Source organism: Microcaecilia unicolor, chromosome 3 (assembly GCF_901765095.1).
Source record: "Microcaecilia unicolor chromosome 3, aMicUni1.1, whole genome shotgun sequence".
NCBI lineage: Eukaryota > Metazoa > Chordata > Amphibia > Gymnophiona > Siphonopidae > Microcaecilia > Microcaecilia unicolor.
In genome coordinates, this window is record NC_044033.1 from 205,500,505 (window position 1) to 205,523,798 (window position 23,294).

At 49.4% G+C, this 23,294-nt stretch overlaps 1 protein-coding gene across 3 annotated transcripts; it reads right to left on the bottom strand.

Annotated features, from left to right (window-relative positions):
- Positions 1–353: 353 nt before the first annotated feature.
- HSD17B8 (hydroxysteroid 17-beta dehydrogenase 8) lies at positions 354–22,512 on the bottom strand. Of its 3 annotated transcripts, none has more exons than XM_030197227.1 (9): positions 22,442–22,512; positions 18,661–18,863; positions 17,163–17,279; positions 16,984–17,079; positions 7,365–7,450; positions 6,491–6,575; positions 4,757–4,799; positions 1,759–1,833; positions 354–585 (listed from the first exon to the last, which is right to left on the bottom strand). In XM_030197227.1, exons 1-9 carry the CDS (start codon positions 22,485–22,487, stop codon positions 569–571), a joined length of 768 nt encoding a protein of 255 aa, XP_030053087.1. In that variant the 5' UTR covers positions 22,488–22,512; the 3' UTR covers positions 354–568. The 3 variants fall into 3 exon arrangements, with proteins under 3 accessions (XP_030053087.1, XP_030053089.1, XP_030053088.1); XM_030197229.1 differs by lacking the exon at positions 22,442–22,512 and adding an exon at positions 21,663–22,432; XM_030197228.1 differs by lacking the exon at positions 16,984–17,079.
- Between the last annotated feature and the right edge of the window lie 782 nt (positions 22,513–23,294).

Here is a 23,294-nt window from a genome sequence, read left to right on the forward strand (position 1 = left end):
CATGGCTCCTGACGATGACACAGGGGCTTCAAAGATTAATTTTTATTAGAAAGAATTTCAGCATAGGAAGTACACAACTGGTCTGTTGTCCTTCTACTCTGGCAACATCAGAGGGCGCTATCATTATGTCCCTGATCTCCAGGGCCGCCGAGAGACTGGGCCGGGCCCAGGGGCAAGGCCGCCCCCCCCTCCGTCCACCACCGGGCTGGGCCACCTGCATTGAAATCACAGCACCTCTCATCTCCGTGTCAAAGCGCTGCAGGCAGCAGCAGATCACCTCCCTTTGGGCCTCCTTCCCTCCCTGTATCCCGCCCTCGCTGCCCGCCCTGTCCCCCCCCTCTCGGCAGCCCTGCTGGTCTCCCACTTTGCAGAGGTGTCATTCTAACAGCTGCTTTCATTGAAAACATTTATCCTGGAGGTGCCTTACTTCTACACCGATCCCTTCAAATGTTCTTGTTCTGTGGAGACACAGCCTTAAATTATTACTAGAATCACATTATTAATGAATGATTATCTTATGGCTCTGCAGCAGCATCCAGCAGAGCCTCATCGCTCAGGTGCATTTCAGCTACAGGAAGATTCCACCTGCAGAAGAGAGCAGAAAAGATGGTTTTGAATCCTCCTTAGAAAAAGATTGACAGAAGTGGGTTCAGAGGCAGGGAGGTGGGAATGCAGCCATCCCGGGCTGGAGGAAGAGAGGTTGGGGAGCAGCCACCCCTGGGCTGCAGGAAAAGGGGTTGGGGGCAGAGGGATTGGGGTGGAACTGCCGCTCCAGGGCTGGAGGCAGAGAGATGGGGGAGTAGCTGCCTTGAAAGGTGTGGGATCAGTCACTCTGGGACTGGCGGATAAAAAGTGGGAAGCAGCAGTCCCTGGGCTAGGGGCAAGTAGGTGGGGTTGCAGCCGCTCCGATGCCAGAGGGAGAGAGGTGGGGGAGCAATCATTCCGGGGCTCACAGCAGAATTACAGTTATATAACGGGTTAGACTGGAAGAAGATCTGAGCTCTATCAAATCCAACCTTTTCTGATTGTTAAATCTTTCAGGGGAAGGGGAACGAAAGACCACGCATTCAGTTGCATGTATTCAGTGAGTTAGTGGTGCTTTCAAATACTTAGAGCATGCTATGTCGAATTAATGCATGTGCAACGTTATAATGCATGTTAACATTTTCTGAAATGTAAAATAAATGTATGAAAAAATCCAAAGAAGTCTGAAAATCATGCAAAAAGCCCACACAAACCAAATTCAAACTGAACATTTCTGCCCTGAGCACATCCCCAGCATCTGTAAAACTCTGCAGCATTGAATCAAATTCTTTCCCAACCCCAGATTCTGTAATAAACTTGGATTCAGCCCCTTCCCTGGAGTACAATTGTATCATCAAATCCAGCAATCTCTTTTTTTTTTTTTTTTTTTTTGTGGAAACACCTGCCCTGTTTTACTAGGTCAGACCAATGGCCCATCTAGCCCAGTATCCTGCTTCTAACAGTGGCCAATTTAGGTCACAAGTACCTGACAGAATCCCAAATAGTAGCAAGATTCATGCTACTGATCCCAGGGACAAGCAGTGCCTCTCCCTATGCCTATCTCAATAGCAGACTATGGACTTTTCCTCCAGGAACTTGTCCAAACCTTTTTTAAACCCAGATAAACTAACTGCCCATACCACATCCCCTTGCAACGAATTCCAGTTTCTCTCCCTCTTCCTTCAGCATTTGTACTGGCTGTACTGCCACCTGCTGGTGAGATGCAGTATGTACCTGTCACTTCGATGCTGGCTCCAGTGATGTAACTGCTGTCGTCAGAGGCCAGAAAAGCGCACACGTCAGCCACATCTGAGCAAAGGAACAATGGGTTACTTTCCTCTCCAGTCACACACACAGTCCAGGATCTAACAGGAAGCAGCTGCTCTGTATATTTTACATCTGTTTAATCCTAGATATAATATCAACTTCTGCACCAGGAAAGGAAGGATATTCAAACTTTGCACAGCTATAATCCAGATGTATACAAACTAGCAGGAAAAATGGATAACGCCCCCCCCCCCCCCACACACACACACACACTTCTGTAATTTCAAAGTGGGATAATGGACTAAACTCCTTACCTCCCACACCCTAAAAATATTTTTTTTCCCCTTCCACTGAGTTGACAGTAAATGTTTATAAGGGAGTTTTCAAATCAAACTTAGAACATAATGGTTGGTAGTGGGTTGAGATTCTGTGGAACCGGGTTATTAAATTCCCTCTGCAGCTTCGTGTGACCCTGGGCGAGTCACTAAGGGGCCTTTTAGCTGCGGTAAAAAAATAGCTTGCGCTAGTTTTGTTGCATGAAATTGGTGTGCGCTGGGCCATTTTTTTACCGCGGCAGGAAAAAAGGCCAAATGGGTCAGTAAATGACTGTGAATTACTATTAAAATCAGCGAACGGCTATTTACTGTCTGATCCCTTACAGCCACCTATTTAGAAGGCGGTAAGGACTCATGCGCTACTCGTATGCTAATCAGGCAGCATGCAGCAATCTGGCCAGGCTGTGGAAGTACTGCTGTTGTACGCCCGTGCTACCCCGGCGGGTAGGGTCGATTTGGTGCGCCTTACCGTGGCTTAGTAAAAGGGCCCTTAGCCCTCCATTGCCCCAGGTACAATATACTACTTAGATTCTGAGTCCATTAGGGACAGTCCAAGTACCTATACAATCTCTATATCATAATTGGTCACTCTGCCTCCCTGGATGGCTGGCTGGGTTTGTAACAGCATGCAAATGAGCTGACGTCAGCTCGCCTCCAGCGTTCCCTTTCCTCTCAGTGTCCCGCCCTCACGGAAAGACGAAATGATGTCAGAGGAGGGCGGGACACTGAGAGGGAAGGGAACGCTGGAGGTGAGGTGAGGCGAGCCTGCTGCCGCTGCGACCTAAGGTAATATGAACAGCGTAAAGGCAGGGCGGCAAGAAGGAGAAGCAGGGGAGAATCGCTGGACATGGAGGGGAGGGGAGAGTCACTGGCCATGGAGGGCAGAGGAGAATCGCTGGACATGGATGGGATAGGAGGGGAGAGGAGAGGAGGGGAGAATCGCTAAACATGGATTGGATGGGAGGGGAGGGGAGGGGAGAATCATGGAACATGGATGGGAGGGCAGGGAAGAGAATCGCTGGACATGGAGGGGAGGGCAGGGCAGAGGAAAATCGCTGGACATGGATTGGTTGGGAGGGGAGGGCAGGGCAGAGGAGAATCGCTGGACATAGATGAGAGGGGAGAATCGCTGGACATGGAGGGGAAGGGCAGGGGAGAGAGGAGAAATCACTTAGACGAGAGCCTTCCTAGGGCCCGTTTCATTGTTCACGAAACGGGCTTTGTTGCTTGTTATATATAAACTGGCGGCATATCAAATTAATAAACAATTATTATGTATTCATTTAATTGAGATGTGTAAGAGGGAAACTTGGTACTTGTTTTATTTGTATAAAAGTTGTGTTTGTTTTATTTGTACATAATATGTTTCTGTATGTTATTTTGTAACCTGTTCCGTACACTACCAGTAGGATAGGCCAAAAATCAAATCAAATAAATAAACCTGAAATCAGAGTTTCCTTTCAATTGTTAATGGTATAAAATACTTATAACCCCACCAATTAAATTAACCAATGCTGAAAAATTGTCTTGGTGAAGGCGGTTAGCTTAGCAGAGTTTAAAAAGGGGTTAGACGGTTTCCTAAAGGACAAGTCCATAAACCACTACTAAATGGACTTGGGAAAAATCCACAATTCCAGGAATAACATGTATAGAATGTTTGTACGTTTGGGAAGCTTGCCAGGTGCCCTTGGCCTGGATTGGCCGCTGTCATGGACAGGATGCTGGGCTCGATGGACCCTTATCGAGCATTACTTATGTACTATATCTCATAAGAATATAAGAATAGACATTCTGGGTCAGACCAAAGGTCCATCCAGCCAGTATCCTGCTTGCAACAGTGGTCAATCCAGGTCACAAGTACCTGGCAGAAACCCAATTAGTAGCAATATTTCATGTTACCAATCCCAGGGCAAGCAGTGGCTTCTCCATGTCTGTCTCAATAGCAGACTATGGACTTTTTCTCCAGGAACTCATCCAAACCTTTTTTAAACCCAGATACGTTAACCACTATTACCACATCCTCCGGCAGCGAGTTCCAGAGCTTAACTATTCTTTGAGTGAAAAATATTTCCTCCAATTTGTTTTAAAAGAATTTCCATGTAATTTCATTGAGTGTCTGTAGAAATAGAAATCACTGTTATATGTAATAAAAGTGAGCCAAGTAAAGGACAATCAAGCCATTGTGCAATCACTGATGAGGCTGGCTCTTATGCATTGGTGGAATGAGGCATTATGACATCACAATATCAGAAGTGAGCCAAGTATAGAGCAATCAAGTCACTGTGACATCACTGATGAGGTTGGCTCTTATTGGTGGAATGAGATATTATGACATCACAATAAAAGCTCTGGTCACCAGAGACAAACTCTTCACACTATGGGGGAAAGTTATCAACGTGGGCTACAGTTACAGCACGAGTTAGTGGCCAAATAGCATGTCTTTTTAGCACAGGTCCTGTTTTATGCAGTAAAACCAAGTTACTAATAACTGGAGTTAGCAGTAAAATAACTTGCCTTAACAGTAGTCAATGTTGATAACTTCCACCTTTAGTGTCAAATTGTACACTGTAGGGTACAACAACATTGAAGGCCTCAGGATAGAGATACAGGAAGAACCTCACAATCCATACCTGTAGGATCCCCGAGTCGCTCCAGTGGTATCATTCCTGTAAACTGAAGAGAGACCAGAAGACATAAAACCTAGGCAGAGACCTATGACTTTGTGTTCCACAGATAAATCCACATAGGAATATGCGGGGTTGGCCCAACCACTAGATAAGACTAGGCAGTCACTTAGGGCAGCAGCTTCTGGGAGGCAGCAAAGAACAGCTGCAGCCAAAGCGAACCAATAGATCCCGACAGCCAGACAAACTGAAAGAACCATCAGTGCCTATTTTGACCCACAGCAGTAGCGTACCAAGGGCGGGGCAATGGGTGCGGTCCACCCTGGGTGCAGGCAGTAAGGGGGTGCACCGAGCAGCTCTGCGGATGTCAGCTCTGCCGGTCCCCTGCCCCCTCTGAGGTCAACTTCCTGTTCCGGGGCAGAGGACCAGCGGAGCCAGCAGCCGTGCGACTGCTCGGTGCACCGCTTTACTGCTTGGAGGGAGGCAGGCGGGGTGCTGACGTGCCTAGAGGAGGGGGGCGCTCCACCCTGGGTGACAAACAAGCTAGGTATGCTACTGACACACAGGGAGGGTGAGTAATTTTCAACCAGCCCATTTACCTGGGTAAACAATTTATGGAAACTGCCCTCATACAGTATTTGTGATACACACACATACAATAAAGTTTATTTATTTTCAAAATTTCTGTTCCGCACTATCCTTACAATTCTAGGCAGATTACAAATCGACATACACAGTATAATACAGTTTAATATGTAAAAGCACATTGTCTTAGCTGGGGGTGGGAAGATCAGTGGCCTGAAATGTAACTGAGTGAAGGGGAGGCGTAGGGCTGAAAATTTTCCTAGGATGCCCAACACCCCTGCACCAGCCCTGGGAATACCACATAAGCAGAAACCTCAGGGATATTCAAATGCGAACGCTCACAGAAACACCTGCAGAAACAGGTACATTCTCCACATGGAGAAAAAAAAAATCCCTTGCGGATACTGCCATGATACAGGCACACCGTAGACCAGTGGTGTAGCTACGTGGGGCCTGAGGGGGCCTGGGCCCTCGTAGATTAGGCCCTGGTCCCCCTGCCGATGATCCCCTTGAACCCCCCTCCCGCCACCAACCCTCCCCCGCCGTCGCCGCCCGCCCCGCTGCCGCATCAGATACCTTGTTTGCTGGTGGGGGTCCCCAAACTCCGCCAGTCGAAGAGAGTCTTCTTCAGCGCCGGAGTAGCGCCTTCGTTCAACTAACTTCCTGGTGTGATCAGCTGTTTCTGACGCCTTACATCCTGCACCATGCATGTAGCCCTGTGCAGGACGTAAGGCATCAGAAACAGCTGATCACACCAGGAAGTTAGTTGAACGAAGGCGCTACTCCAGCGCTGAAGAAGACTCTCTTCAGCTGGCGGGGTTCGGAGACCCCCGCCAGCAAACAAGGTATCTAATGCGGCGGCGGGACGGGCGGCGACGGCGGGTTGGTGGTGGGAGGGGGGGTTCAAGGGGATTGTCGGCAGGCTGGCAGGGCGATCCAATGTGGTGGCGGCGGCGGCTCGGGGAGGCGGCTAAACAGTGCCCCCCACCTCGAGCTCTGGACCCCCCTCCCGGCGAGCTCTGGCTACGCCCCTGCCGTATACACATCCACGCTGTAGCTGAAACAACTAATGCGCCTGCGTAGAGAACAGTCCCATGCGAACAGACGCCCTGCCCCGACGTGCGGATGAACTCCAAGGGCTTATCAGCATCTTACCTTGTCCAGTACCTTCTGAGGGACTTTCTGTGTCATTGGTGTGTCAATGAATCCAGGCAGCACCGTGTTACAGCGGATGCCGTACCTGTTCCGAGAGAACCACAAGGTGTGTGAACCTCTTAAAACACACGCACATGGTGAAACTGCACATACTTTACACACTGTAGAGCTGTGCGCGCGCACACACACACACACCAGGGAAAGGAGAGCACTCATCTGTACTGTGCATATACACACACACAGAAGGCTGTGTTCACATTTCTTGCACATTGTACAGTTCTGGAGATCACACCTTCAAAAAGATAAGAACAGGATGGAGTCGGTCCGGAAGGTGGCTACTAAAATGGTCAGTGGTCTTCGTCATAAAGCGTATGGGGTGGACTTAAAGATCTCAATATGTAGACTTTGGAAGAAAGGCGGGAGAGGGGAGATACGATAGAGACGTTTAAATACCTATGCAGCATAAATGCACAGGAGGCGAATCTCTTTCAGTTGAAAGGAAGCTCTGGAATGAGGGGGCATAGGATGAAAGTGAAAGGGGATTATGGATAGACTAGTGAATGACATGGGGACGGGGACCTGCGGTAACCGTGGGGATGGGGATGAACTTTATCTTAAGGGACAGGAAGAGATAGTAGATGGTACGGATGGACAGACTGGACAGACCAAATGGTCTTACCTGCCTTCATTTTTCTATTAAAAATACTGACACTTATCTGGCAAGTTTCTCCCTCTCTTCCCCTGGCCTATGGTAATCGCTGCACTTCCCTGTTTACCTGGTGATCAGTAAAATCCAGAACCAGTATCTCCACTGGCCACCGCTCTTTCACATACTTTCACTAGCCCGGTCACTCATATGCTCTCACCGACTCACCTGGCCAGTTCTTTTGCAGCGGTCTTGGTTAAAGCCTCCACTCCAGCTTTTGACGCTGCATAATTTATTTGCCCCAAGTTCCCCACCTAGGGAGACAAATGATGTCACCTTAGTGCTTGGCTCTAGGGAAGGCGAGTGCTCTGCCCTCATTTACTCAGCTAGGCACTGGGGTTTCATGGCAAGTTAGACATACATCATATTGGAAGACTCTAAATACAATGGATTCTGCCTGGAGGCAGAGACAGACTATGTTTTCCTGAGCAGGGCCGCCGAGGGGGGGGGGGGCAAAATTCCCTGGGCCCGGGCCTCCAAGCTGCAGTCCCCAGTCTCATCCGCCCGCCCTCGGCTCCATTGACAGCCCCCCTCCGTCTGCCACTGAGCCCCCTGTATTCAAATCACAGCAGTGGCGTTCCTAGGGGGGCTGACACCCTGGGCGGATCGCCGATGCGCCCCGCCCCCCAGGTGCAGCACCCCCCCCCCCGAGTGCACGCCGCTGGGAGGGGGGGGGGGGTGCCGCGCGCCTGTCTGCTTCGTTCGTTTCCATGCTCCCTCTGCCCTGGAACAGGAAGTAGCCCCCAGCGGCGTGCACCCGGGGCGGACCGCACCCATCGCCCCCCCTCTTGGTACGCCACTGAATCACAGTGCCTCACCTCCGTGTGAAAGCACAGCAGCAGAACGCCTCCCTTTGTGCCTTCCCACCCTTTATCTTGCCCTCTTCTGATGTAATTTCCTGTTACTACGAGGGCGGGACACAGGGAGGGAAAGCCCGGAGGGAGGCGATCTGCCGCTGCGCTTTCACACGGAGGTGAGGTGCTGCCAAATCGATTTTAATGCAGGGGGCCCGGTAGTGGACGGTCAACGGGGCTGGGTGGTGGGCCGGTGGAGACTGGGGACTGCGGCGCAGTGGCGACCTGGGGGGGAGGCCCAGGCCCGGCTCTGACCCAGCCCAGTCTCTCGGCAGCCCTGTTCCTGAGATCCTGGCTAGCCTCATCTTTCCAACATTCCCTGCCTGTCTGTGCTTCACCTACAGTTATAGGGTGTTTTTTTTTAATCAGTCCTTTCAGTGTCAGAAAACAGTTGGGGAAGTACTTGAAGCCTATGTGTTTCAGAGCAGCTAAATTGCCCAGTTCCAGGAGTTTTTGGCCATTACTGGTTTTGAGCTTACATCTCAAAGCAGTATAGGATTTGTAGTCCCTGATTCTACTCATTGAAAGCCAAGGATGCTAGAGTGAGAACAGGAGATAGTACGAGGCTATCTGGCCCATTATATGGGTTGAAGCCAGTAGGCGTAGCTTGCTGGCAGTGGGCGGAGTCACAAGTACACCCAAAACAATAGCAAATGCTATTGAAAGCAATAGTATAAGATTATTAGAAAGGTAAAATTATGTATCATACCTGATAATTTTCTTTCCATTAATCATAGCTGATCAATCCATAGACTGATGGGTTGTGTCCATCTACCAGCAGGTGGAGATAGAGAGCAATCCTTTTGCCTCCCTATATGTGGTCATGTGCTGCCGGAAACTCCTCAGTATGTCGATATCCAAGCTCCATCCGCAGGACTCAGCACTTAGAGAATTACACCCCCAAAGGGACACTCTGCCCAGCTCACCACCGCCGAAACGGGGGAGGGGAATTAACCCAGCTCATCCCCACACAAGTGGGGGAGGGGAATCCGTCCAGCTCATCCCCGCGGAGCGGGGGAGGGACACCACCCCGCCGATGCGGGGGGATCTGGCTTATCCTGCAACCGCGGGAGGAGCTGACTGACCCTAACACCGCCGAAGCGGGAGGGGTACAAAGCTGCCCTACAGCCGCACGAAGCGGGAGGGAGCGCCGGCAGAATTTAGGTCTCAATCCAGCCCCGTAAAACGGAGGGGAGAGGAATGCAGCAGCTCACTGTAACACAAACTCGTCTCAACTCTTGAAGAATCCAATTGAAAAAACTTGAACACGAAGTCCTCCTGAACAGGAACTGAAGACTAAACTTGAACCTGAAATGCAACCAGAATATAAACAGTACAGATATCTGGGAGGGGCTATGGATTGATCAGCTATGATTAATGGAAAGAAAATTATCAGGTATGATACATAATTTTACCTTCCATATCATCATGCTGATCAATCCATAGACTGGTGGGATGTACTGAAGCAGTACTCACCCAGGGCAGGACATTGAAATCCCTGACCGCAACACTGAAGCTCCAAACCGGGCCTCCGCCCAAGCAGCCACAGCCAAGCGGTAATGCCTGGAGAAGGTATGGGCCGATGCCCAAGTTGCCGCCTTGCAAATCTCTTCCAAGGAGACGGACCCGGCCTCTGCCATCGAGGCCGCCTGAGCTCTAGTGGAGTGAGCCTTCAGCTGGATAGGCGGCACCTTCCCCGCAGCCACATAAGCCGCCGCAATGGCTTCCTTGACCCATCTTGCCACTGTAGGCTTAGCAGCCTGCAGACCCTTACGAGGACCTGCAAACAGGACAAACAGATGATCCGACTTCCGGAAATCATTGGTCACTTCCAAGTATCTGATTATGACTCGTCTCACATCTAGATATTTGAGAGCAGAGTACTCCTCTGGGTAGTCCTCCCTACGAAAGGAAGGGAGACAGAGCTGCTGATTCACATGGAAGCGAGAAACAATCTTGGGCAGGAAGGAAGGCACTGTGCGAATAGACACTCCTGCCTCAGTGAACTGCAGGAAAGGCTCTCGACATGATAGTGCCTGGAGCTTGGAAACTCTTCTGGCTGAAGTGATAGCCACCAAAAAGACTGCTTTCAACGTCAGGTCTTTCAGAGATGCCCTCGACAAGGGTTCAAAAGGCGGCTTCTGCAAGGCTCTTAGCACCAGGTTGAGATTCCACGCAGGCACCACTGAGTGCAGAGGAGGGCGCAGGTGATTAACTCCCTTGAGAAAACGCACCACATCTGGCTGCGAAGCCAGGGAAGCACCCTTCAGGCGGCCCCTGAAGCAAGCCAGAGCCGCTACCTGGACTTTAAGGGAACTGAGCGACAGGCCTTTCTCCAGACCTTCTTGCAGGAACGCCAACACTGAAGAGATTGGAGCCGTGAAGGGAGAAAGTGAGCCTGCTTCACACCACGCTGCAAAGGTACGCCAAACCCTGGCGTAAGCAGTAGAAGTAGAGCGCTTCCTCGCTCTCAGCATAGTGGCGATGACCTTGTCTGAGAAGCCCTTCTTTCCTCAGATGCTGCCGCTCAATAGCCAGGCCGTAAGACCAAAGGGGGAGGGATCCTCCATCACCACGGGACCCTGATGCAACAGGCCCTGCTCCACTGGCAGTCGCAGAGGGTCGTCCACTGAAAGCCTGATCAAGTCTGCATACCAGGAACGTCTGGGCCAGTCTGGACCCACCAGGACTATCCGGCCCGGATGCCTTGCCACCCGGTCTAGCACCCTGCCCAACATGGGCCAGGGCGGGAACACATAGAGAAGCTCCTGTGTTGGCCACTGTTGGAGAAGAGCATCTACTCCCAGAGATCGAGGGTCCCGTCCTCTGCTGAAAAAGCGCGGCACTTGGCAATTGGCCGATGACGCCATCAGATCTAGGCTCGGCTGGCCCCAGCGCTTCGTGATGTCCAAGAACGCCTGAGCCGATAACTGCCACTCTCCGGGATCCAAGGTATGGCGACTGAGAAAGTCCGCCTTGACATTCATGACTCCGGCAATGTGGGCCGCTGACAGCTGTTCCAGGTTCGCTTCCGCCCACTGGCATAGATTCATGGCTTCCTTGGCTAGAGGGGCGCTCTTGGTACCTCCCTGGCGGTTGACATAGGCCACAGCCGTGGCATTGTCCGACAGGACCCGTACTGGCTTCAACGCCAGTACCGGGAGGAACTCCAAAAGCGCCAACCGAATGGCCCTGAGTTCTAGGAGGTTGATAGACCACTTTGCCTCTGCAGGAGACCAGAGCCCCTGCGCTGTCCTTCCCAAGCAGTGGGCTCCCCAGCCCGTCAAAGAGGCGTCCGTCGTGACGACAATCCACTCCGGGGTCACCAGAGGCATTCCTGCAGACAACTTGTCTGTCTTCAGCCACCAGCTCAGCGCCTTGCGCACTGCTGGGTCCAAGGGAAGGCGCACAGCATAATTCTCCGACACTGGAGTCCAGCGCTGCAGCAGAGAGTGTTGTAGTAGTCTCATATGAGCCCTGGCCCAGGGCACTACTTCCATCGTGGCCGTCATAGAGCCCAACAGCTGCACATAGTCCCAAGCCCGAAGAGGAGAGGCTACTAGGAACTGGTCCACCTGAGCCTGAAGCTTGACAATCCCATTGTCTGGCAGGAACACTCTGCCCACTTGGGTGTCGAATCGAACTCCCAGATACTCCAGGGACTGAGTCGGGCGCAGCTGGCTTTTCTCCCAGTTGATGATCCACCCCAGGGAGCTCAAAAGAGCAATCACCCGGTCCACAGCTTTGCCGCACTCTGCATAAGAGGGGGCTCGGATCAACCAGTCGTCCAGATAAGGATGGACTCCTTCCTTCCGCAGGAAGGCCGCGATGACCACCATTACTTTGGAGAAGGTCCGCGGAGCAGTAGCCAACCCGAACGGGAGGGCTCTGAACTGGAAGTGTCGGCCCAGGACTGCAAAACGCAGAAAGCGTTGATGAGGAGGCCAGATGGGAATATGCAAGTACGCTTCCTTGATGTCCAAGGATGCCAGGAACTCCCCTGCCTTCACTGCCGCTATAACAGAGCGGAGAGTCTCCATGCGAAAGTGCCGAACTTTCAAGGCCCGATTGACCCCTTTGAGGTCGAGGATAGGCCGTACAGAACCTCCTTTCTTTGGTACCACAAAGTAAATGGAGTAACGTCCCTTGCCAAGCTGATTTTCTGGCACTGGAACGACCGCACCCAGGCGGAACAGATTGTCCAAGGTCTGCTGCACTGCCACAGCTTTGACCGGAGACTTGCAGGGAGAGAGTACAAACCCGTCTCTTAAGGGTCGGCAGAACTCTAGCTTGTAGCCGTCTCTTATGACTTCCAGCACCCAAGCGTCTGAAGTTACCCTGGTCCACTCGCCCAGAAACGAGGACAGGCGTCCTCCAATCTGCACTGGGCCATGGACCAGGACCCCGTCATTGGGTACGAGACCCTGGGGGAGGACAGGAGGGTGCACCTCCGGGACGGCGGTCTCTGCGAAAGGAATGCTGCTTGGGGGAGAAGTTCCTCTTGAAGGAAGAGGGGGCAGAGGAGCCCGACTTGCCCGGGCGGTACCGACGGGCTTCCTGAAACCGTCCTCTGGAGTTACCGGGGCGAGCACTGGCCCGAGCCCTGACCTCTGGTAACCTCTTGCCCTTAGACGTGCCGAGATCGGTCACAATTTTGTCCAGCTCAACCCCAAAGAGCAGCTTGCCTTTAAAAGGCAACTTAGCCAGGCGGGACTTAGAGGCGTGGTCAGCAGACCAATGCTTCAGCCAAAGCCACCGCCGCGCAGAGACTGTCTGAGCCATACCTTTAGCTGAGGCTCTCAAGACATCATACAGTAAGTCTGCCAAATAAGCCAAGCCCGATTCCAGGGCCGGCCAATCAGCCCTCAAGGAAGGATCCGAGGAGGAAGCCCGCTGCACCATCGTCAGGCACGCCCTGGCCACATAGGAGCCGCAAACTGAGGCCTGCAAACTTAAGGCAGCCGCCTCGAAGGATGACCTTAAGGCCGCCTCCAATCTTCTGTCTTGGGCGTCCTTTAGGGCCGTGCCACCTTCCACTGGCAACGCCGTTTTCTTAGTCACCACAGTGATTAAAGAATCCACGGTAGGCCAAAGAAAGGCCTCCCGTTCACTTTCAGGCAAAGGATAGAGGCGGGACATAGCCCTAGCCACTTTGAGGCTCGCTTCCGGGACATCCCATTGAGCCGAAATTAAGGTGCGCATGGCATCATGCATGTGGAAGGTTCTAGGCGGGCGCTTCGTCCCCAGCATAATGGCGGAGCCAACAGGGGCTGAGGGAGAGACGTCCTCTGGAGAGGAAATCTTCAAAATGCTCATGGCCTGCACTAACAGGTTGGGCAAATCCTCTGAGCGAAAGATCCGCGCTGCAGAGGGGTCATCCGCTCCATCCGAGCGGGAATCCGTCTCCTCCAAGGAATCCCCAAAGGACCGTTGGGAGAACTCAGATACGCTGCCCTCATCTACATCAGAGGAGACAGAGTCCTCTAAGGCCTGGGAATCCACCCGAGGGCGTTTACTTCCGGGGGCCTCAACCCCTTTATCGGCCACGGGAGCAGGGGCAGCGTTTTGCATAAGGAAGGCCTGATGCAGCAGCAAAATAAACTCGGGGGAGAAACTCCCCAGACTGTGCACTTCAGCAGCCTGGGCCACAGCCCTAGACGCACCCTCAACCGGCGCTCGCAAGAGCGGGGGAGAAACATGCTGCACATCCAAGATGGCGTCCGGCGCGACACTCCACAAAGGAGCCGCGCGGGAAGAACGGCGCTTAACTTTAGCCGCTTTTTTGCCGTCGCCCAAATCAAGGGCGGCTATGGCATTAACGTCTCCCAGCTCAAGGGCGGCCCAAGAAGAAGCCGTCCGAGCAGAGTGGCCGGCCAAGATGGCGGAGGCGAGCAGCGGGGGATGGGCGTTTATGGCGGGAAAAATCGCCGCACCGGAGGAAGACCCGGGACACTGACCGGCCTCCGAACTGACACCCAACAAGGGCGAATCAGACTTTAAGACCCCCGCATCCCCGCTAGAAGCGCACACGCGGTCCGGGGAGTGATTCTTCGCGCCCTCGCCCTCCGACGCCATAGGCCACGTGGAGATCGATCGGGGAACCCCCTGCCCGCTATAAAAAGGTAAAAATTACCTGCTTCTCGCTCCGAGCTGTAACGACCTGGTGTCCCAGTGAGTAGCTGCAATAAACGTTTAAATAAACGTCGAAATAAACGCCCTTAAGGACGCCCCCAATTTTTTTTTTTTTTTTTCAACGGAGCCAGCGGGAGGGGGGAGAAAAGGAGGGACCTGGCGCCACCAGGTTTGCACTTGCTCAAGAAGAGCCCTCAACCCCAGGTACTCAACAAAATCTAAAAATTTGGCTTGGAGACCTAGCCAGAACTGCTGCTGTGTGTGACCACCACCTGCTGAGATAGAGAACATACTGAGGAGTTTCCGGCAGCACATGACCACATATAGGGAGGCAAAAGGATTGCTCTCTATCTCCACCTGCTGGTAGATGGACACAACCCACCAGTCTATGGATTGATCAGCATGATGATATGGAAAAATGGATTGCCTATGTGTGGTCCATCTGTAAAAAGTCAAAAGCTGTTCCAGTTGGATAGGCAGTGCCTTCAAAGGATGGAGGACAAAAGATTGTTTTATTTTTATTTATTTGACAACGTTTTAATTAATTTGAAAGTGTCCCATATCCTATATAATAATTCTCACCTTCAAGATGATATACTAGCATATTTTCAAAGCACTTTGGGAGGCTAAGTTCCATAGGTTTCTATGGAACTTTGGGAGGCTAAGTGCTTTGAAAATGAGCTTAATAATGAACAATCAGGTAAACAAGGGGAAAACAAACAATTGGTATCATATATTGAACATGGATTATATAATAAAATTAGACAATACGATATAGGGAGAAAATAATCTGATTGTTAAGTAAATGATGGAGAATTACGGTTCTAATTATGAGTCATTATGGTATGTCATGTTAAAGAGATGTGTCTTTAGTGCTTTGCGGAAGTTGATTAGGTTGTGTATTATTTTCAGGTCAAGTGGTAGAGAATTCCACGATTGCGAACACAGGTATAAAAGCTGGACGCATGTATTACTCTATATTTACTGATCACTGTAGCAAATTAAGGGGCCCTTTTACTAAAATACACTAACATTTGAAGGTAACTCAGCTTAAAGCTGGATTTTCCTGTGTTCTACCTGCAAATTTAGCTCGTCTGTATTTCAGGATATTTTCTTTTTTTTTTTTTGCAGATTGTGTGCTAATATTAGTGCAAGTGACTTGCAAAATATTAATGCAGGAGCACTTAATGTCTCCTATTTAGGAGAACCTAAGTACTCCGGTGTTAACCAATTAGCACATATTAATCATAACATGCCAGCTGGTTAATGCTAATACGCCCAACCCATGCCCCCTCCCAAAAATATTTTGAAAAAATTCTACATGGTTTAGTCTTTAGTGCGTGACAACAGGGAAAATACTGCAGAATGTTTTAACACTTTTGTGCAGTAGTCTGTTCTCGTGCGTTAAGAGATTAGCATTAGCATCAGTTGAACCCATAGGAGCCGACTCTGTGGGTGCTGAGGGTGCTTGAGCACCCCCAATATTGAGAATTTCCTTGTATGTGTCTAGGGAAGGGTTATTTCCACTGGGCTTAGCACCCCCAATAATTTTGAAAAGTTGGCTCCTATGGTTGAACCAACGTAACCACATAGAGAACTGAATGGATCCAACCAACCAACCGGGCATAAGGAAACGGAATAGGCTCAAGCTCAAGCCACAACCACTTCGACTTGCTTTGATCCTACACTTCTCCCTAGCTAACCCCTACCATACAACATCCCACCACATTAAAACATCCCAAGGTATTTACCCCAAGGAATACCTCAATGAGAGACCTCCCTCAGATTCTTGCTGTTCCCCCCTGAACTACTAACTGTACGCAACACATTGTAACCGCCCCATTTTACCATGTAAGCCACATTGAACCTGCCAGTTGGTGGGAAAATGTGGGGTAGAAATGCAATAAATAAATAAATAAACGTTCTAAAGTAGCTGCCTGTGTCCGTGGCTCCTGGAGTTGCTGAGCTAGGCTCCGTAGCCAGGCTGACGTCACTCACAGCTGATTCCCAGGCAGTGGGAGGAGTAGGGAAACATGTATTCCACAAAATAAAAGGAGCAAGTTCTCACAGACCATCTTTCTCTTTTGGTTTTGGAACAGGAAAAAACAAAGATTTTAAACGCTCCCAGGTTTCAACCTAATTCATGTTTAATGTGGGATATAACTGCCATAAATAAGTAAATAAATAAATAAATAGAAACTGTTGAGTACTGAGCACTTGATTCTCATAACATGATGTCTGGTTTAGTGGCCCTTTACCAGGAGAAAAAAATAATCTCTGCTGAATATAATACACAGTAGGGTGTCCCTATAACCAGCCCCTCCAAATGACACACTGATTACGATTTATAACAAATTACTACTCTACCTGTGAAAAGTTATCCAGTTTTTATGCTTCCTCCTGTGTATATCCGTATGCTGCACAAGCTGGCATGTTTGAAAATATAAGTGAGATTAAATAAAAATGCTACCAACAATAAAGAACGACAACGTGGATGAAGCAGCTCATAGGTTTGTTTGCTTTGTTTTGAGTGTACACAGAACAACCGCTGCACAGGGAAGGGGAAACGGAGACTAACCTAAGTGGCTTCATCTTTTTGATGTCATGCCGTCTTCCTGTTCTCAATCAAACCTCCTTGTTGAAAGCAGCACTGCCAGTCCCATAATGCATCAGGAGTAGCATAAAATCTCCATCCTGGATCTGGGTAAGTTGGCGGCACTGAAGTTTGAAGGAGTTGTGTATCTGGAATCTAATGAGAGTATTGTGATTTTACCCCTTTTCGTTTTACACTTTGACCTCACCTTGCCCACAATGCTTCCTATGTTGATTATGGAACCCTGAGAGGTACCACTGGCCACAAGAGCCCTGGCCACAGCTTGGGTGATGAGAAAAGTGCCCTGGGAGAGAGAAGGCAAAGTCCATAAGAAGTAGACCTGGTATAGGTGTTTAACATTCAGCATGCAGCCTGGTCGCTCCTTACCTTCAAATTAACCTTCAACACTGTGTCGAAGGCCTCTTCCGTCAGGCGGAGCAGGAATTCATCCCTGGTGATCCCAGCGCTGTTCACGGAGATGGAAGGAGGATATGAAAAACAAGACTGAGAAAAGAAAGGCATAAGGAAATGAGATTTCTAGAATCCATGTGTAGAAGGAAAATTCCAATTTTCTACCTATGTGATGCAACAGAAGAAAAACTGGACAAACATTCTTCTCTAACACTCTCCAAGTGGAGATGAAGCTGGAGCCTGATGTCACCAGAGGGGATGATTTTTATTTTTTTATTTATTACATTTGTACCCCGCTCTTTCCCACATACAGCAGATCCAGTGCGGCTTACATAGTAAAAGAAAGCATCTTACATGGTAAAGAATACAGTAAAAACAAGGAAATGTAGGAACAGTATTATAAATTGTGATGATCATAACTACTTACATTATGAAAGGCATTACAAAGGACATGTGAAAAGAATGTAATGAACTAGAATAGGGAAGGTAGACAAGGATATGATAGGTGAAAGGGAAGGAGAATGGGAGGGAAATGGTAAAGGATGGAGGGAAGAAGATAGTAGTAACATAAGATGACGGCAGAAAAAGACCCGCATGGTCCATCCAGTCTGCCCAACAAGACAAACTCATATGTGTATACCTTACCTTGATTTGTACCTGCCTTTTTCAGGGCACAGACCGTACAAGTCTGCCCAGCAGTATTTCCTGCCTCCCAACCACCAGTCCCGCCTCCCATCACTGGCTCTGGCACAGACCGTATAAGTCTGCCCTCCACTATCCTCGCCTCCCAACCACCAACCTCTCTTCCCCCACCTGCTCCGCCACCCAATTTTGGCTAAGCTTCTGAGGATCCATTCCTACTGCACAGGATTCCTTTATGCATATCCCACGCATGTTTGAATTCCGTTACCGTTTTCATCTCCACCACCTCCCGCGGGAGGGCATTCCAAGCATCCACCACCCTCTCCGTGAAAAAAATACTTCCTGACATCTTTTTTGAGTCTGCCCCCCTTCAATCTCATTTCATGTCCTCTCGTTCTACCACCTTCCCATCTCCGGAAAAGATTTTTTTGCGGATTAATACCTTTCAAGTATTTGAACGTCTGTATCATATCACTCCTGTTCCTCCTTTCCTCCAGGGTATACATGTTCAGGTCAGCAAGTCTCTGCTCATACGACTTGGAACGCAAATCCCATACCAAGATGAGGGATTGAGTATAACATGGGCCATTCAGTATCAGCTAGTATCTGGACACTGGCACTGAACATCCACATTTTTCTTTTTATCTACCATGGCAAACATATAATCCTGTAAATATTTTGTCTGCTCCTTTCACTTGCAAAACAATACAGGACTCAGGGGTCAGGTATATACACCAGGCTGACCACCTCAAAATCTCCTTATTCAGATAGTAAATCTGTTTAGAATCTGGACACTCCTTGGGGTCTCTCTCTTCCCACCTTAGGCTGATACCTGGATTTGGCTCATAAGTCTTTCAACGCTTTCTGAGGATGAGATATCAGCCACGAAAGCCACGTGCTTTTGCCCTGAATGGTCACATGACAACATCTGCACTGTCTCATTGGCCGCCGATTCGTTGAGGTCCACCACAGCTATGGCTGCACCTTCCTTTGCAAGTCTTTGTGCAACAGCTCGGCCGATCCCACTGCTTCCACCTGCCAAGGTAGTGAGAAAGAGAGCAGAGTCATCCAAGTCTACAGTTCTAACACAATGCGGTCATGTGACGGATTCAGGTGTGTACGGACCCTCCAACAACTGAGGATATGCTGTTACAGACTCAGAGCTTAGGCAGTAGAATGAGGTGGGACACCAGGATCCTGGTCGGTCTAACCAAATTTTTGCCCCATATGATGCAACTGTGCAAAGAATGTATAGCCTTTAGTGGAAGAAGCAAGTAATCAGATACTCACACGTAATAAGGACTAACTAAGGAATTCATTGCCAGAGAATGTGGTGGTTAGCTTAGCGGGGTTTAAAAAAGGTCTGGACAGCTTCCTAAAGGAAAAGTCCATAGACCATTATTAAATTGACTTGGGGAAAATCCTTTGCTTATTTCTGGGATAAGCAGCATAAAATGTATTGAACTTTTTTGGGATCTTGCCAGGTATTTGTGACCTGGATTGGCCACTGTTGGAAACAGGATGCTGGGCTTGATGGACCTTTGGTATGTCCCAGTGTGGCAATACTTATGTTACTTAACATTGGCTGCACATACTGTAGCAGGACTGGCTCATTCACTCCTATTCTAGCTGAAATCATTTTCCTGAAGCTGACTCCATGTGCTATTTGTCCTTAAGTTAGTCATCCCTACCTATATCTAACTCCACACCTTCGAAGTCTCTTGCAGATCATCTCCTATAGTCCTGCTGGGGATCCCAGAACTCCCACTCTGCACCACCCCCCCCCACTCCATCATCAGCAACAGGAGATGTATTTCCTGCTGCTGAGGTACCAGCTGCAAAATGTCACAGCTCTTATCACAAGACTGGTCCCATGGCAGAAGACATTTATTAAGGCATCTCCTGCTATCGGAGGTGGGGGGGGGGGGGGCAACTTGTTGGAACTGCAGCCACGGAATTGAGGTGTGCAAAGGAGAGGAGAGGGTGGGGCGAGTCCTAAAATCCCCCTTGCAAAAACTGCAGAGGCTAGGTTCCCCAGTTTCAGGCCAGAGATTTCTTAGGACAGTTCTGGATTTTTGACCACCCCATCCTGGTGCATTATGGGACCTGCAGCACTGATTTCAATGGGCAGGATGATAGATCAGGCACTACAAATCCCACTTTGTAAATTCAACATCGGGACTGTCCCAAAATCTCTAGACTGGAACTGGTTAACTTGGCATTTCTGAAATTGGGCCCCCTTAGCAGCTGTCACTCTGTGTTATCTGTCTATGTGTTCAAATTCCATTTCCACCTTATTCTGTCTATTAAGCTGTTTTAAAAAACATTGTGTTAATCTTCTGGTTTTTACCATCACCCATTCAACTCCGTCTCTCAACCTCCGGTGACTCTGCTTTCCGACATGTTGGTCCAAAGCTCTGGAATGACTTGCCCCACGCATTATGAACCAGCCCCCTCTCCCAGCTTTTAAGCAAGCCCTTAAAACACCTCTTCTCCAACTATTTTTCTTCCTCCGATTTTTTTTTCTAGTGTGTTTTGATTTGTTTTGTTGCCTTTGTTATAGTTTAACTGCCTAGTTGTTGGTTTTTCTCTTTCTACTTTGTAAACTGCTTACCTGCCTATAGGCATTATTTGAAATGTACACAATAAATGTTAATTGAATATGTTTACTGCTGTAATTGTCTGCTGCCTATGTTCAGCTTATTTTTGCTGCACACCACCTTGGGGGAATTTCATCAAAAAGGGTGGGAAATAAAGCCTAATAAACTACAATGTGTAGGGGCATGAGCTTGGGTGTCTAGGACCCATAGGCAAGGAGGTTTAATTGATAGGAGATGGCAGGAGCGTGCGTGGTCCGTTTTCTGGTCTGAAGCCAGTAGGTGGAGCTTGCCGCCATACAAAGTAATGTATTTTGAGTGTATCAAGATGGTGACGACTGCATAGGGAAGCAATTAAACTTCCTTGGGTGTAGAGGGCTTCAGCCTTGTCATGTGATGCTATCTCCTGTCAATCAAACTTTCTTGCCCACAGGCTCACGCAGTCAGAGCAGCAGCATAAGTTAAAGGGAAGAAACCTGTTTTGGGATCTTACCACATACTTGTGTCCTGGATTGGCCACTGTTGGAAACAGGATGCTGGGCTTGATGGACCTTTGGTCTATCCCAATATGGCAACGCTTAAGTTCTTACCTGGGAGTAATATCTGTACTGCCTGGTGTCCCCCACCCTCAAAAAAACAAAACAGTGCTGGCTACACATCATTGCAAGTGGGAGTTTGGAAGGAGGGTGGTAGAGATTGGTACATTTGTCCCACAGCTCCTGGTTTACCCAATTCTGAGAGAGAGATTTTAGGCCATTCCTGGATTTCTGACAATCCTATCCTGGTGCATTGCTACTACTACTAATCATAATTTGTAAACCATCATTGTAATTTTCTACCAGAATGTAAACAGCAAATCATTAAGTTATAAACCACCCCGGCGAAAGAACCCCCCTGGGTGCACGCCGCTGGGGGGGGGGGGGGTGCTGCGCGCCGGTCAGCGTCATTGGTTTCCATGCTCCCTCTGCCCCGGAACAGGACCTGTTCCGGGGCAGAGGGAGCATGGAAACCAATGACGCTGACCAGTGCGCGGCACCCCCCCCCCCAGCAGCGTGCACCCGTGGCGAACCGCCCCCCCCCCCCCGAACCAAAACCTGTTTTTGGATAACAGTGGGATACAAAAATGCATGCATAAATAAATGTATTTCTATAACACTATTGGACATATACAACACTGTGCACATTATATGCAGATACTTTCTCTGGCCCTAGTAGGTACACAATCTAAGTTTTGTACCTGAAGCAATGGAGGGATAAGTGACTCGCCCAAGGTTACAACGACCTGCAGTAAAAAATTAATCCCAGTTCACCAGGATCTCAGCTCAGTGCACCAGCCATTAGGCACTGATGTCAGTGGATAGAATGAAAGGCTACAACACTGCTTTGGGATTTAAGTTCAAAACTTGGACTGGCCAAGAGAAGTCTAATTTCAGGAACTGGGTAACTTGGCAGCTCTCTGGTATCTCCTCCAACCAAAGAAGGTGTGCGTCTGCCTGGGTCCTGTGTTACAGTAGGAGCTTGCTAGAGTCACACTCTTAATTTGTAATTATACATTTCTTGACTAAGGCATTATCGTCAGTTTGTGGCGTTTTAAATCTCAGTTCATTTTTGGAAGCATAGTCCTGCTAGGCCACACATCCTAGGTTTTATTGAGGTGAGGAGGGGTGGGGGGGGGTGGGAGTAGGGACGGTTGGATGAAAACAGCCGTATCAAAATCCAGGAAACGATCCAATGGGCGTTCCTATTTTCATCATTTTGCACCCTGCAAGGAGAAAACTACAACTCCCAGAATTCCCTGAGCTGTCCCTAGCACTTAAGGTTTCGCCGAAGCACCTCCCATCCCTACTGTGATTGGCTGCCGCGTTCCACTCCTCCCTAAAGTGATTGGCTTCCGCACTCCGCCCCACTAGGGCCGAAAAAAAGTTAGGGGACGTATCGTGTCCCACCCCAAACCCTCGTCGACTACACAGGGAAAGACACCCGACTGTCCGACACCGCTCTCCGAAGACTGAGCACCTGTTACCACTGCCAACCTCTGCAGCAAACGTAAGGGCGCAGCCATCGCTCCGGAAGTGCATCACTAGGACCACCTCCTCTTCCCTATTAAGGTAAGGGCACGTGATCGCTCCAACCCCGCCTCACAGCCACGGGTACTCGTACTGCAAAGGACGTGGATGAGCTTGACAGGTGCACTGTCTTGGGTCCTTCCGGTTTTCTGGAAGATTTTCCTACATGAGCAGATCGAACCCAGTTCCATCCTTCACTTGTTAACCCTTTCCTGTATGCACCCCTCCCTAAACCATATGCATGAGTTAGATTTGCATAGGCTTAGTCCTCACTATATCTTATAAAGATGCATAGTGATAGTAGCGTAGCCAGAAGGCAGTTTTTGGGTGGGCATGCATTTCCTCTTCTCTTCCCCCAACCATGACCTTTAAAAAAATGAAATACTTTAGCTGGTGAAGATCTCTAGCCCACAGACCCCTGTTTAGAAAAGCACAGCAATCAAAGGCAGTGCTCCATGCTAGTGACACTGGCTTCGGCACCATAGGCATGCTCAGTTCTCATGCATGACATATTCCTGTCATTAAATAGAAAATAACATTTTTTTCTACCTTTGTTGTCTAGTCATGTTATTTTTCTAATCATGTTGTCCCAGTCTCTGCATTCCTCTGTCTTCACTTCTCTTTTTTTCCAATATCCTCTGTCCATTTGACCTTTCTTCTCACTCCATGTCCACCATCCATCTCCCTTCTGTGTCCATGTATTTAACCTGTGTCCTTGCTCTTATCCTCCCCCATGTCCAGCACCTCACCTTTGTGACCCTGCTCTTATCCTTCCCTGTGGTCATAATCTCCCCCTATTCCTT